Raw genomic sequence first — 13,770 nt, forward strand, 5'->3', positions numbered from 1 at the left:
AGCTCCCGGGGGGTTCCGGTAACCTCCCGGTACTCAGGTAAAATCCCGATTTCACCCGGAACACTTCCGACATCCAAACATAGGCTTCCAATATATCAATCTTCATGTCTCAACCATTTTGAGACTCCTCGTCATGTCCTTGATCACATCCGGGACTCCGAACAAACTTCGGTACATCAAAACATATAAACTCATAATATAAACGTCATTGTAACGTTAAGCATGCGGACCCTACGGGTTCGAGAACTATGTAGACATGACCGAGACATGTCTCCGGTCAGTAACCAATAGCGGAACCTGGATGCTCATATTGGCTCCCACATGATCTTTATCGGTCAAACCGCACAACAACATACGTTGTTCCCTTTGTCATCGGTATGTTACTTGCCCGAGATTCGATCGTCGGTATCTCAATACCTAGTTCAATATCGTTACCGGCAAGTCTCTTTACTTGTTCCATAATACACTATCCTGCAACTAACTCATTAGTTGCAATGCTTGCAAGACTTAAGTGATGTGTATTACCGAGAGGGCCCAGAGATACCTCTCCGACAAGCGGAGTGACAAATCCTAATCTCGAAATACGCCAACCCAACAAGTACCTTCAGAGACACCTGTAGAGCACCTTTATAATCACCCAGTTACGTTGTGACGTTTGGTAGCACCCAAAGTGTTCCTCCGGTAAACGGGAGTTGCATAATCTCATAGTCCTAGGAACATGTATAAGTCATGAAGAAAGCAATAGCAACAAACTAAACGATCAAGTGCTATGCTAACGGAATGGGTCAAGTCAATCACATCATTTTCTAATGATGTGACCCCGTTAATCAAATGACAACTCATGTCTATGGCTAGGAAACTTAACCATCTTTGATTCAACGAGCTAGTCAAGTAGAGGCATACTAGTGACACTCTGTTTGTCTATGTATTCACACATGTATTATGTTTTCGATTAATACAATTCTAGCATAAATAATAAACATTTACCATGAAATAAGGAAATAAATAATAACTTTATTATTGCCTCTAGGGCATATTTCCTTCAGCCCCCTTCCTTTATCTCTTTCCCCTTCCTTTCTTCTCCGATGGGAAAAGGAAAGGGGGCACCACTTGGGGGAAACCCATGTAGGATTTGGATCCTACTTGGGACGCCCCCTGGCTGCCTCTCCTCTCCTCCCACCTATATATATGTGGGGAGGGGGCGCCTAGAACACACAACATCAATTGTTAGCCGTGTGCGGCTCCCCCTCCCCCTCCACAGTTTACACCCCTGGTCATATTCTCGCGGTGCTTAGACGAAGCGCTGCGCGGATCACTTCATCATCACCATCACCACGTTGTCGTGCTTACGGAACTCATCTACTACCTCGACACCCTGCTGGATCAAGAAGGCGAGGGACGTCACCGAGCTGAATGTGTGCAGGACTCGGAGGTGTTGTACGTTCGGTGCTTGATCGGTCGGAGCTAGAAGAAGTTCGACTACATCAACCGCGTTGTTAAAACGCTTCCGCTTTCAGTCTACGAGGGTACGTAGACACACTCTCTCCCTCGTTGTTATGCATCTTCATGGATAGATCATTGTGTGTGCGTAGATTTTTATTTTTTTTCCATGCAACGTTTCCCAACACTTCCCACCACTGCAACCTCATTGCTGAAGCTGCGGGCATCCCTCCTCCAGGTGGCTACGGGCCAAGCTGCCAAAGGTGGCATGCAGGATTTTGGTGGCATTTGGGGCGGGGCACCGTCCTACTTATCAAAGTAGGGACGCCTGGATGATGTCCCCTGTTGTGGTGGTGGCGGCATTGTCTACCTCTCCTATAGTGTGACACTGGGAGTCGGGCGGTGACGAGGGAGCCAACTTGTAGTAGATCTAGAGCTTCCTATAGAGTTGGCAGATAAGTTTAGGTGGGGTGTGTTGGTGTGAGGGTCGTTCACAGTGTGATAGCGCATTGCCTCCTGACGGCTCAGTCGCTCCACGCGAAGGCTAGAACCCGGGGGTGCAAGCTACAGTGGGTATCTGGGACAGTCAGATCTAGTGGGTTTGGCTGTGCTGGCATGGTTATGGCCTCATGATGCGAAAGAAAGGAAGGTGGGGCGTAAGTTGCTGCGGTGTGTACTATGTGTGGGGGTGGGTGGTGGCGGTTGCACGAGTGATAATCGGGTTCCAACTTGGTTGGTGCATATGACAAAGGTGCATGCATGCATCATTACCCTCCTTGGAGGTGTTTTCATGGTTGCTCTAGCTCATCTCTCTTGTACCCCTTGACACGAGTAGTGGACCGCGTGTCGGTCTCCCCCGACAGTGTGACCAGTAAAACCAAAGCAGTCGCACCGGGAGCCATGGTGTGGTTGGGTGTCCTTGCGTCTTATTTTTGGTCGCTTGGGTGACAAAACCATTGGCTTGGGTGGTGCACGACCTCGCTGCCACCACATTGACACCTAGGCCTGTTTGGTTGTCTGCCCCTTTTTTTCCTTCCTGCATGTGTAACTCGGTTTAACTAGCTGATGTAATATAGAGAAAAAAATGCACTTAGTTGAATTGCTTGCATATGGGCTGCTTGCGTCAGGGCAGCACTTACCTCAGCGTTATTACCAAGGGAAACAGAGAGGTCCTATCTGCCGCTCTTTGCGGCAGAATGTCAACCGGACGCACAGGCGGGTCTCCCGGCTGGGCCTGAGACCTGACGCTTCAAAGAAATACAGCTAGCTAGTTCAGCTATAAAGATTCCTGGTTTTTAACGCAGCGCAACATATTAAGAATAAAGCCGAGCGTATATCCGAACGGCTTTTAAATTTTGTTTGCAAAACGTTATTTTTGAGAAAAAGATGTGAAGGTTGTATGAAACAGCAAAAACTTTTAGAAATTGTGAATAGAATTTGAAAAACTCAACAATTCGAAAAATGCAAACATTTTTTGAAAACAGGAACATTTTTGTAAAATCTCCCAAAAATAGAAAACGTGAAAGTTTTCTTTGAAAACCCGAACATTTTTCAAATTTGAAAATAATTTTTGGATACTCGAACAATTTTTAAAACTGGGAACATTTTCTGAAACTCCCGAACAAAACTTGAACACATGAACAGTTTTTAAAACTTGTGTACATCTTTTGAAACTTCCGAACAAAAATTGAAACATGAACATTTTCTGGAATTTGCGAACAATTCTCTAAACGGAAACATTTATGGAAACTCCCAACAAAATTTGAAAACATGAACATTTTTTGAAATTGGTGAAATTTTTTTGAAATTGGAAGATTGTTTTAAACAACCAAATATAATTTGAAAAACATGAACATTTTTTGAAATGTGAACATTTTATATAATATGGGAACATTTTTGAGAAAATGGAGAACATTTTTTGAATTTGTAAACAAAAATTAATAACAAGAACATTTTTTGAACTTCGGAACATTTTTAGAATTTTGGAAAAGAATTTGAAATTCTTGAGAACAAAAAGAAATAAATAGAGAAGAAAAAGGAATTGAAAAATGAAATAAAGAACAAAAAAACAAAGAAAGAAAAAGAAAAAGAAGAAAAGAAATAGAAAAAACCAGTGAAAACCCGATTCAAGAACCTTCTAGAAGGTTCCCAAAACCGTTAGGGAACCCTCCAGAAGGTTCCCAAAACCGGAAGCTGTAGCGCGTGCACTATCTCGTAATTGGGCCGGCCCATCTTGATCGCTAGTTCGCTCACCTCTATGCGAAGCCTCGACAATTTGACACAGCGAGCGTCCGTTAGGAAATTCCAGGGAAACACTCTTGCTCTCCCGACTAATCTTATGGGCTACGCATGTCCCCAATATGGCCCGCTATCTATTCTTTCCCGAGCCTGTTGCCCATCGTCTTCCTGATTTTTGCAAAGGGCAGCACTCTGCGCCGGTGTGCCGGTCGAAAGTTTCGGCCGGTCGCACCGCAACCGCCCGATGCCATGTGCGCACAGCCGTTCGACTGGATCCAAGCAAAAAAAATAATCACCCCCAGCTCTCTTTCTTCTTCCTCGGGCAGTCCTGTTTGGGGGAGCGCGGCGCGCGACTCCTGTCCCCTCCGGTGGTCGTCGGTCCCCACCCTCGCCGGTCTTCCTCGTCGCCGCCGGATCCCGCCCTCGCAGGCCATCCTCGTCATCGGTCCCCACCGTCACCGGCCGTCCTCGTCGCCGGTCGCCATGCAACAAATGCACCTGCGTTGCAGCTCTTGACGGCGGCGGTTGTAGCTCGGCCGCTGCCCCTCGCCATTGATGCTCGCTGTAGGGAATTATGTCGATGGAGGTCGTCAGTCAATCAACGCCATTTTGAATGGATGTAGCAAAAAACTTCACCCGTAGTAGCAAAAAATAACTACGGTTGCAGCAAAAATCAAACACCGTCGCCGTCTTCGCGAGGTCACAACTCCGCCTTACATGGATGTAGCAAAAAACTTCAGCGGTAGTAGCAAAAATCTACTACGGTTGCAGGAAAAATCGTCGTTGTCGTCGTCATGAGGTCGTAGCTCCGCTTGATGGATGTAGCAAAAAGCTTAGCCGGTAGTAGCAAAATCCAACTACGGTTGCAGCTTCCCCTTGTTATGAAGTGCCATTGAAGCTTTCTGTGTCTATGGTTGAAGCTTTTTTTTCAATAGCTGTTGAAGCTTTTCTAGGTGACGGTTGCAACACTTGTATATGCGGGTGGATCCGGCCATGGCGGCCGGCGAGGGAGCGCCTAGCCGTCGTCGATGGAGCCTGTGGTGGCCCAGTCGCAACCCGATAGGAGAGGGGGGGGGGGATGTGCGCGCGTGAAGGATGTAGGTAGGGGATGGATCTGGCCATGACAGCAGGCAGCCATGGCAGGTGCGCGAGGGAGCGCCTGGCCGCCGGCGATGGAGCTCGTGGTGGCCTCTGTCGCAGCCCGAAGAGGGGGAGGGGATGCGCGCATGAGGGTTGGAGGTAGGGGATGGAGGCGGGATGCGCGAGGATCACTGCGTATTGCGCGTTGGGCCAGCGTGGGGAGCGAGCCGGCCAAAAGTTTGGCCGGTGCACCGCGCCCAAACATTTTCCTTTTGCAAAAGATCAGCCGACCGACAGGTATCACTATTACTGATCCTTTCCCACTGCCCTCCAAAAAAGCTGCAGAGAGTCACAAATTACAGCCACGTCTGGTACACGGCAATGGCAGAGCCACATTGTTCTGTATTAGCGACAGCTTGTACAAGGAGATTTTGCACAAATCTTGGTCTAATCACTGTAAACAAGAAAACAGCTCCAGCTCCCCCAACCCTCATGCTAGGCAGCTACGATTATACCATTAAACTCACGATCAAACACAATTTCAAGTGCCATCTTGCTGCATGTTCGATGTTCCCTTCCCCGGCCCTGCGCCCGCAAGCACCAAGACGTCCACGGCATGCATGGCCAGCCCATGGACGACGCGTCAGACGTTGGTTCTTCTCGGAGGCATGGCCGCTTCGCTCGCTCTGCTGAACACCGACTTCATCGGGTAAGGATCGTTGTTCGCTTCCTGCAAATTTTCACATCCAGATTAGATTAGCCGGCGTGCTTGCGAGATTCGTGGAGGTCGCAGCCATGGCGGGAGTCGGGAGTGATTGCACGAAAAGCTTACGGCGGCGCGTGACGCTGTGACGTTGCTCTGGTACGCCGAACTGTGCATGCCCCCGGCGTGGCCGCCCCGGATGGCGCCGCCGCAGAACTGCATGTTGTCCTCGCCGAGCGCGCGCAGGCGGTTGAGCTCCGGGAGCACCACGTTGCCGAGGTCCGGCCGGTCCTTCCGCCGCAGCTCGCAGCAGCGGAGCGCCATCTCCGCCAGGCACTGCGCCTCCTCCACCGGCCAGTCCGGCACGGCCGGGTCGAGCAGCTCGCCGAGCGTGCCGCGCTCCAGCGCGCGCCCGATGTGGTGCGTCAGCCCCATGGGCGGCTTCGCCGTGATGATCTGCAGCAGCATCACGCCCAGCGAGTACACGTCCGACTTGACCCCCAGCATCCCGGTCTGCTGGTACTCCGGGTCGATGTAGCAGAAGGTCCCCGCCGTCGACGTCATCCGGTACTGCGTCACGGTGTCGGCGACGGTCGGCGGCACCAGCCGCGCCAGCCCGACGTCGCTGATCTTGCTCACGTAGTTGCGGTCCAGGAGGATGTTGCCGGGCTTGAGGTCGCGGTGCACCAGCGGCTCCGGCTTCTTCTGGTGCAGGAAGAGGAGCCCCGTGGCGATCTCGGCGCAGATGCGGAACCGGTGCTGCCACGGGATGACCGGCCCGCCGGTGGCGCCGCCGCGCCGGAAGAGGCAGTCGTCGAGGCTGCCGTTCGCCATGTACTCGTACACCAGGCAGCCGTACTCCGGGCACGCGCCGAGGAGGAGCACCATGTTGGGGTGCCGGATGCAGCTCAGCACCTCCACCTCCTGCTGGAACTGCGACCTCCCCTGCGCGGCGTCCGGCCGGAGCACCTTGATGGCGACCTGGGTGTGGTCGAGGTAGCCGTTGTACACGGGCCCGTAGCCGCCCTCGCCGACCTTGCGCGCGTCGTCGAAGTGCGACGTGGCCTGCTCGATCTCCTCGATGGTGTACCGGCGGTACCGGAGCTCGCCGCCGCCGCCGCCACCGCCGCGGTGCTTGCGCTCCTCGGCTTCCTTGAGCAGCTTCTTCTCCGCGCTGATCCGCTTCTGCACCTCCAGCTCGGCGATCCTCTGCGACGCCTCCGCCGCCTCCATGGCCGCCTTGGCCTTGGCCTTCTCGCGCTCGATCATCTGCAGCGCCGACTCCTCCGTGATGTGCTGGTCCTGCCTCTTCTGCTCCTCCTCCGCCTTCCACCGCTGCAGCTCGTTCGCCTTCTGCTTGGCGTTCAGCGCCTCCTTGCAGGCGGTGCTGTACATGTCCATGGTCTGCTTCAGCTCCAGACGGAGCCGCTTCATCTCGGCCTCCACGTCGTCCATGCCGCTAGAGCAGAAGGAGGAGGCGCTGCTCTGCGAGAAGGACATGTCGCCGCCGGTGAAGGAGTCGCCGCCCCACTTGTTGGGCGTCATCTCGAAGCTGTGGTCGTAGCTGTCCAGGGAGGAGCCGTTGGACATGCGCGGCGCGGACTGCTGGTAGTAGTCGATGCTCCGGCGGCCGCCGTTGCTGCTGATGAAGGAGATGTCCGACACATCCGCGGTGGACCGGCGGCCGCCGCTGCTGACAAAGGAGATGTCGGCCGAGTCCGGCATGGACATGTGGCTCAGGTCGGCGTACGACTTCCTGGTCGGGCCCATGGACCCGCGCGTGAACGGCGAGCGGATGATGGTATCCACCCTCGGTGTCTCCCCGTTATCGCTGCCCCTGGACGACATCGACCACTTCTGGTTCGTAGGCACCGGCACGGCCGGCTCGGGCGGCTTGGCGGCCGCCGCGGCGCTCATGTTGACGATCTGCGACCGGAGCGGGGACACGCGCGGCGCCGGGCGGATGGAGTTGCGCTGCGCCGACACCTTGTTGCCCTTGTTGATCACGTAGACGGTGCAGAAGTCCGGCGCGCCCTTGCAGATGGTGGTCGGGATGTCGGCCTTGAACCTGACGAAGCCGCCGCGCGTGCAGGCGCCGGTGACGAGCTTCTCGACGGCGCCGTGGGCGGCGAACTCGATGATGGACTTGCCGACGTCGTGGTCGTCGAGCACCACATCCTTGCACTGGATGTCCTTGCGGGTGCAGAAGCAGCGGAACGGGAGGAAGAGATCCTTGAGGCTCGGGTCGGTGGGCTGCTTGAACCCGGCGGCGTCCTCCACGCCGCCGGAGACGCCCTTGGTGTTGACGTGGACGAGGACGATGGTCTGGCCCTTGCCCACGATGCTGTCGATGGCCCACTTGAGCGCGTTCTGGCTGTTCTTGTCCTTGTCGATGCACACCGCCACCAGCGGGTAGCCCAGCTGCGTGTCCGCCGCCTCCTTCCCGCCGTCGTACCTCCCCATCGATCGACGCCGATCGGGCTTCACCTTCAACCTTACTTACGCCTGGCTGATGATGATATCTCCACAAATTAATGGTCGTGGCTCCTAGCTAGCTAAGGTTATTGTGCTTGCATGCATGCCTGTTTGCCCATGGACAGGCGTCGCCGTCGGTCGCCGTCGTGCGGAGGCCGGGGAGGTGGGCAACGAGAGGGGAGGGTGGCCCTGAGGGCTCTTTAGTTTCTGGAGCGCTCTTAATTTCGCTCCTGTTCCTATTTCTCATCTATTATTAAGCACTGTCTTTTTTTGATTTGGTGGCTGCTATTTGAATTGAGCCATGTGTTGTGGGTTCTTGGCTGTTTCCCCGGGTAACCACCGGATCCTCTCTTTTATTTGTTCCATGTGTTAAACTAGAAAATAGGAAAGGATACGTGAGCACACAAATACACAATGTGGCATGTGCAATGCGGAAAATTACGGGTTCCGTTGCAAAACAATACTTCAGTATTACATACTCCATATGGCGACTTTGTAAAATCTCAAGATGATATGCCGGCTCAGCCTCTCGGAGATGCTCATAGGAGTAGGGTGTGCGCGTATAAATGAGCGCTTGTGTGTGTACTGTGTTTAAAAAAGTATTACATACTCCCTCAGTTCAATATAAAGTTTTGCTGATTTATTACAAAGTTATACTAAATTAGTGACACTTAATAGGGATCGAAGAGAGTATTTATTTGTTTCATCCCCTTCGCCCAGGGCGGCCAGCCGTGTAGCCCTGCCGCCATCGGGGGGACGTTCGTTGGACCGGCTGGGACTACCGCTCGGTCCCTCTCGGGCGCCGCCGGTCTATCCCTGGCTCGCATGGCGCCGTCCTCCCCGAGTCATGGTCTGGCCTTGGGGGAGGAGGAGGACTAGCTGAGTGTGGGGCTTAACGTGTGTCCCCCATCCTCTCTTCGCTCCCCGGGGGTGGTGTGCTATTCTCGTTCGCCAGGGTCCCCGCCTGCTTCCCCCTTGGGGGTCCCGGTGCCGGCTACTGGGTCTCCTCCTACGGGTTTGGACCTTGCCGCAACATCACTTTAGGCGGCCGGCTCCAAGTCTAGGACGAGGCCCTCCCTGGGGGTGACAGCGCGGCAGAGCCTCTCCCGGTTGCTTTTGGATGGCCGGGTCCCGACGATCACTGAGAAGGCTGCCATGCGGGCGGCAGCTCGTGACCTCCTTCCAGGTACTTCCCTGACCTTTCTGGTCCATCTTGTTCTAGCTCTGGATTCTCTGTTCTAGGATCGATTCCTCTTGCACACTTGGCCGACATGGCAACAGATAGTGACATTGTGTTCCGCGGCGAGAAGGGCCCTCGCCTTGAGCAGATCTCCGCTATCTATGCCAGGGAGAGGTTAGATGGGGCGCTTGCTGAGGCCCGCGCTCGGGCAGAGCGGGACCCCTCGAGTTCCCCAGCCACCGTCGACCCTGGCCATAGAGAGGCCGGGAATGACAGGAGGCTAAGCAAGGAGGCTGCAGGGACTACCTTGATGTCTACTACACAACCTTCTTCTTGTAGACGTTGTTGGGCCTCCAAGTGCAGAGGTTTGTGTTGGGGAACGTAGTAATTTCAAAAATTTTCCTACGCACACGCAAGATCATGGTGATGCATAGCAACGAGAGGGGAGAGTATGATCTACGTACCCTTGTAGATCAACAACGGAAGCGTTTGGTTGATGTAGTCGTACGTCTTCACGATCCGACCGATCAAGCACCGAAACTACGGCACCTCCGAGTTCGAGCACACGTTCAGCTCGATGACGATCCCCGGACTCCGATCCAGCAAAGTGTCGGGGAAGAGTTCCATCAGCACAACGGCGTGGTGACGATCTTGATGTACCACAGCAGCAGGGCTTCGCCTAAACTCCGCTACAGTATTATCGAGGACTATGGTGGCTGGGGGCACCGCACACGGCTAAGGAATAGATCACGTGGATCAACTTGTGTCTCTGGGGTGCCTCTGCCTCAGTATATAAAGGAGCCAAGGGGGAGGGGGCCGCCGGCCAGGAGGAGGGCGCAGGAGGAGTCCTACTCCTACCGGGAGTAGGACTCCCCCCCCCAATCCTAGTTGGACTAGGATTCCCCGAGGGGGGGAAAGAGAGAGATGGGGCCGGCCACCTCTCCTAGTCCTAATAGGACTAGGGGAGGGGGGAGGCGCGCGGCCAGCTTGGGCTGCCCCTTTCTCCTTTCCACTAAAGCCCATTAAGGCCCATATGGCTCCCGGGGGGTTCCGGTAACCTCCCGGTACTCCGGTAAAATCCCGATTTCACCCGGAACACTTCCGATGTCCAAACATAGGCTTCCAATATTTCAATCTTTATGTCTCGACCATTTCGAGACTCCTCGTCATGTCCGTGATCACATCCGGGACTCCGAACAACCTTCGGTACATCAAAATGCATAAACTCATAATATAACTGTCATCGTAACCTTAAGCGTGCGGACCCTACGGGTTCGAGAACAATGTAGACATGACCGAGACACGTCTCCGGTCAATAACCAATAGCGGGACCTGGATGCCCATATTGGCTCCTACATATTCTACGAAGATCTTTATCGGTCAGACCGCATAACAACATACGTTGTTCCCTTTGTCATCGGTATGTTACTTGCCCGAGATTCGATCGTCGGTATCCAATACCTAGTTCAATCTCGTTACCGGCAAGTCTCTTTACTCGTTCCGTAATACATCATCTCGCAACTAACTCATTAGTTGCAATGCTTGCAAGGCTTATGTGATGTGCATTACCGAGAGGGCCCAGAGATACCTCTCCGACAATCGGAGTGACAAATCCTAATCTTGAAATACGCCAACCCAACATCTACCTTTGGAGACACCTGTAATGCTCCTTTATAATCACCTAGTTACGTTGTGATGTTTGGTAGCACCCAAAGTGTTCCTCCGGCAAACGGGAGTTGCATAATCTCATAGTCACAGGAACATGTATAAGTCATGAAGAAAGCAATAGCAACATACTAAATGATCGGGTGCTAAGCTAATGGAATGGGTCATGTCAATCAGATCATTCAACTAATGATGTGACCTCGTTAATCAAATAACAACTCTTTGTCTATGGTTAGGAAACATAACCATCTTTGATTAACGAGCTAGTCAAGTAGAGGCATACTAGTGACACTCTGTTTGTCTATGTATTCACACATGTATTATGTTTCCGGTTAATACAATTCTAGCATGAATAATAAACATTTATCATGATATAAGGAAATAAATAATAACTTTATTATTGCCTCTAGGGCATATTTCCTTCAGTCTCCCACTTGCACTAGAGTCAATAATCTAGTTCGCATCGCCATGTGATTTAACAGCAATAGTTCACATCACCATGTGATTAACACCCATAGTTCACATCAATATGTGATCAACACCCAAAGGGTTTACTAGAGTCAGTAATCTAGTTCACATCGCTATGTGATTAACACCCAAAGAGTACTAAGGTGTGATCATGTTTTGTTTGTGAAATAATTTTAGTCAACGGGTCTGTCACATTCAGATCCGTAAGTATTTTGCGAATTTCTATGTCAACAATGCTCTGCACGGAGCTACTCTAGCTTATTGCTCCCACTTTCAATATGTATCTAGATCGAGACTTAGAGTCATCCAGATTTGTGTCAAAACTTGCATCGACGTAACTTTTTACGACGAACCTTTTTGTCACCTCCATAATCGAGAAACATATCCTTATTCCACTAAGGATAATTTTGACCGCTGTCTAGTGATCTACTCCTAAATCACTATCGTACTCCCTTGCCAAACTCAGTGGTAGGGCATACAATAGATCTGGTATACAGCATGGCATACTTTATAGAACCTATGACTGAGGCATAGGGAATGACTTTCATTCTCTTTCTATCTTCTGCCGTGGTCGGGCTTTGAGTCTTACTCAACTTCACACCTTGTAACACAGGCAAGAAACCTTTTCTTTGACTGTTCCATTTTGAACTACTTCAAAATCTTGTCAAGGTATGTACTCATTGAAAAAACTTATCAAGTGTCTTGATCTATCTCTATAGATCTTGATACTCAATATGTAAGCAGCTTCACCGAGGTCTTTCTTTGAAAAACTCCTTTCAAACACTCCTTTATGCTTTGCAGAATAATTCTACATTATTTCCGATCAACAATATGTCATTCACATATACTTATCAGAAATGTTGTAGTGCTCCCACTCACTTTCTTGTAAATACAGACTTCACCGCAAGTCTGTATAAAACTATATGCTTTGATCAACTTATCAAAGCGTATATTCCAACTCCGAGATTCTTGCACCAGTCCATAGATGGATCGCTGGAGCTTGCATATTTAGTTAACACCTTTAGGATCGACAAAACCTTCTAGTTGCATCGTATACAACTCTTCTTTAGTAAATCCATTAAGGAATGCAGTTTTGTTTATCCATTTGCCAGATTTCATAAAATGCGGCGATTGCTAACATGATTCGGACAGACTTAAGCATAGATACGAGTGAGAAAATCTCATCGTAGTCAACACCTTGAACTTGTCGAAAACCTTTTGCGACAATTCTAGCTTTGTAGATAGTAACACTACTATCAGTGTCTGTCTTCCTCTTGAAGATCCATTTATTTTCTATGGCTTGCCGATCATCGGGCAAGTCAACCAAAATCCATACTTTGTTCTCATACATGGATCATATCTCAGATTTCATGGCCTCAAACCATTTCGCGGAATCTGGGCTCATCATCGCTTCCTCATAGTTCGCAAGTTCGTCATGGTCTAGTAACATGACTTCCGGAACAGGATTACCGTACCACTCTGGTGCGGATCTCACTCTGGTTTACCTACGAGATTTGGTAGTAACTTGATCTGAAGTTACATGATCATCATCATTAGCTCCCTCACTAATTGGTGTAGTAGTCACAGGAACAGATTTCTGTGATGAACTACTTTCCAATAAGGGAGCAGGTACAGTTACCTCATCAAGTTCCACTTTCCTCCCACTCACTTCTTTCGAGAGAAACTCCTTCTCTAGAAAAACTCCAAATTTATCAACAAAAGTCTTGCCTTCGGATTTGTGATAGAAGGTGTACCCAACAGTCTCCTTTGGGTATCCTATGAAGACATATTTCTCCGATTTGGGTTTGAGCTTATTAGGATGAAACTTTTTCATATAAGCATCACAACCCCAAACTTTAAGAAACGACAACTTTGGTTTCTTGCGAAACCACAGTTCAGATTGTGTCATCTCAACGGACTTAGATGGTGCCCTATTTAACGTGAATGCAGCTGTCTCTAATGCATAACCCCAAAACGATAGTGGTAAATCGGTAAGAAACATCATAGATCGCACTATATCTAATAAAGTACGGTTATGACGTTCGGACACACCATTACATTGTGGTGTTCCAGGTGGTGTGAGTAGTGAAACTATTTCACATTGTTTTAACTGAAGGCCAAACTCGTAACTCAAATACTCTTCTCTATGATCAGATCGTAGAAACTTTATTTTCTTGTTACGATGATTTTTCACTTCACTCTGAAATTCTTTGAACTTTTCAAATGTTTCAGACTTATGTTTCATCAAGTAGATATACTCATATCTGCTCAAATCATCTGTGAAGATCAGAAAATAATGATACTTGTCGCGAGCCTTAACTTCATCGGACCGCATACATCAGTATGTATTATTTCCAATAAGTCAATTGCTCGCTCCGGAGAACGGAGTCTTAGTCATCTTGCCCATGAGGCATGGTTCGCAAGCATCAAGTGATTCATAATCAAGTGATTCCAAAATCCCATCAGCATGGAGTTTCTTCATGCGCTTTACACCAATATGACCTAAACGGCAGTGCCACAA

At 50.5% G+C, this 13,770-nt stretch overlaps 1 protein-coding gene across 1 annotated transcript; it reads right to left on the minus strand.

Moving 5' to 3' along the window:
- Nucleotides 1-5,401: 5,401 nt before the first annotated feature.
- On the minus strand, nucleotides 5,402-7,924 carry LOC125524063 (U-box domain-containing protein 52-like). The gene is made up of 2 exons (XM_048689135.1): nucleotides 5,591-7,924; nucleotides 5,402-5,488 (listed from the first exon to the last, which is right to left on the minus strand). The coding sequence occupies exons 1-2, from the start codon at nucleotides 7,922-7,924 to the stop codon at nucleotides 5,402-5,404; spliced, it is 2,421 nt and encodes an 806-aa protein (XP_048545092.1).
- Between the last annotated feature and the right edge of the window lie 5,846 nt (nucleotides 7,925-13,770).

The sequence above is a fragment of the Triticum urartu genome, chromosome 7, assembly GCF_003073215.2.
Source record: "Triticum urartu cultivar G1812 chromosome 7, Tu2.1, whole genome shotgun sequence".
Taxonomy (NCBI): Eukaryota; Viridiplantae; Streptophyta; class Magnoliopsida; order Poales; family Poaceae; genus Triticum; species Triticum urartu.

Coding starts and splice junctions, on each gene's coding strand:
- LOC125524063 (XM_048689135.1), bottom strand. CDS start 7,924: ATGGGGAGGTACGACGGCGGGAAGGAGGCGGCGGACACGCAGCTGGGC. Junction 5,489..5,590: donor TCACAGCGTCACGCGCCGCC/GTAAGCTTTTCG, acceptor GAAAATTTGCAG/GAAGCGAACAACGATCCTTA.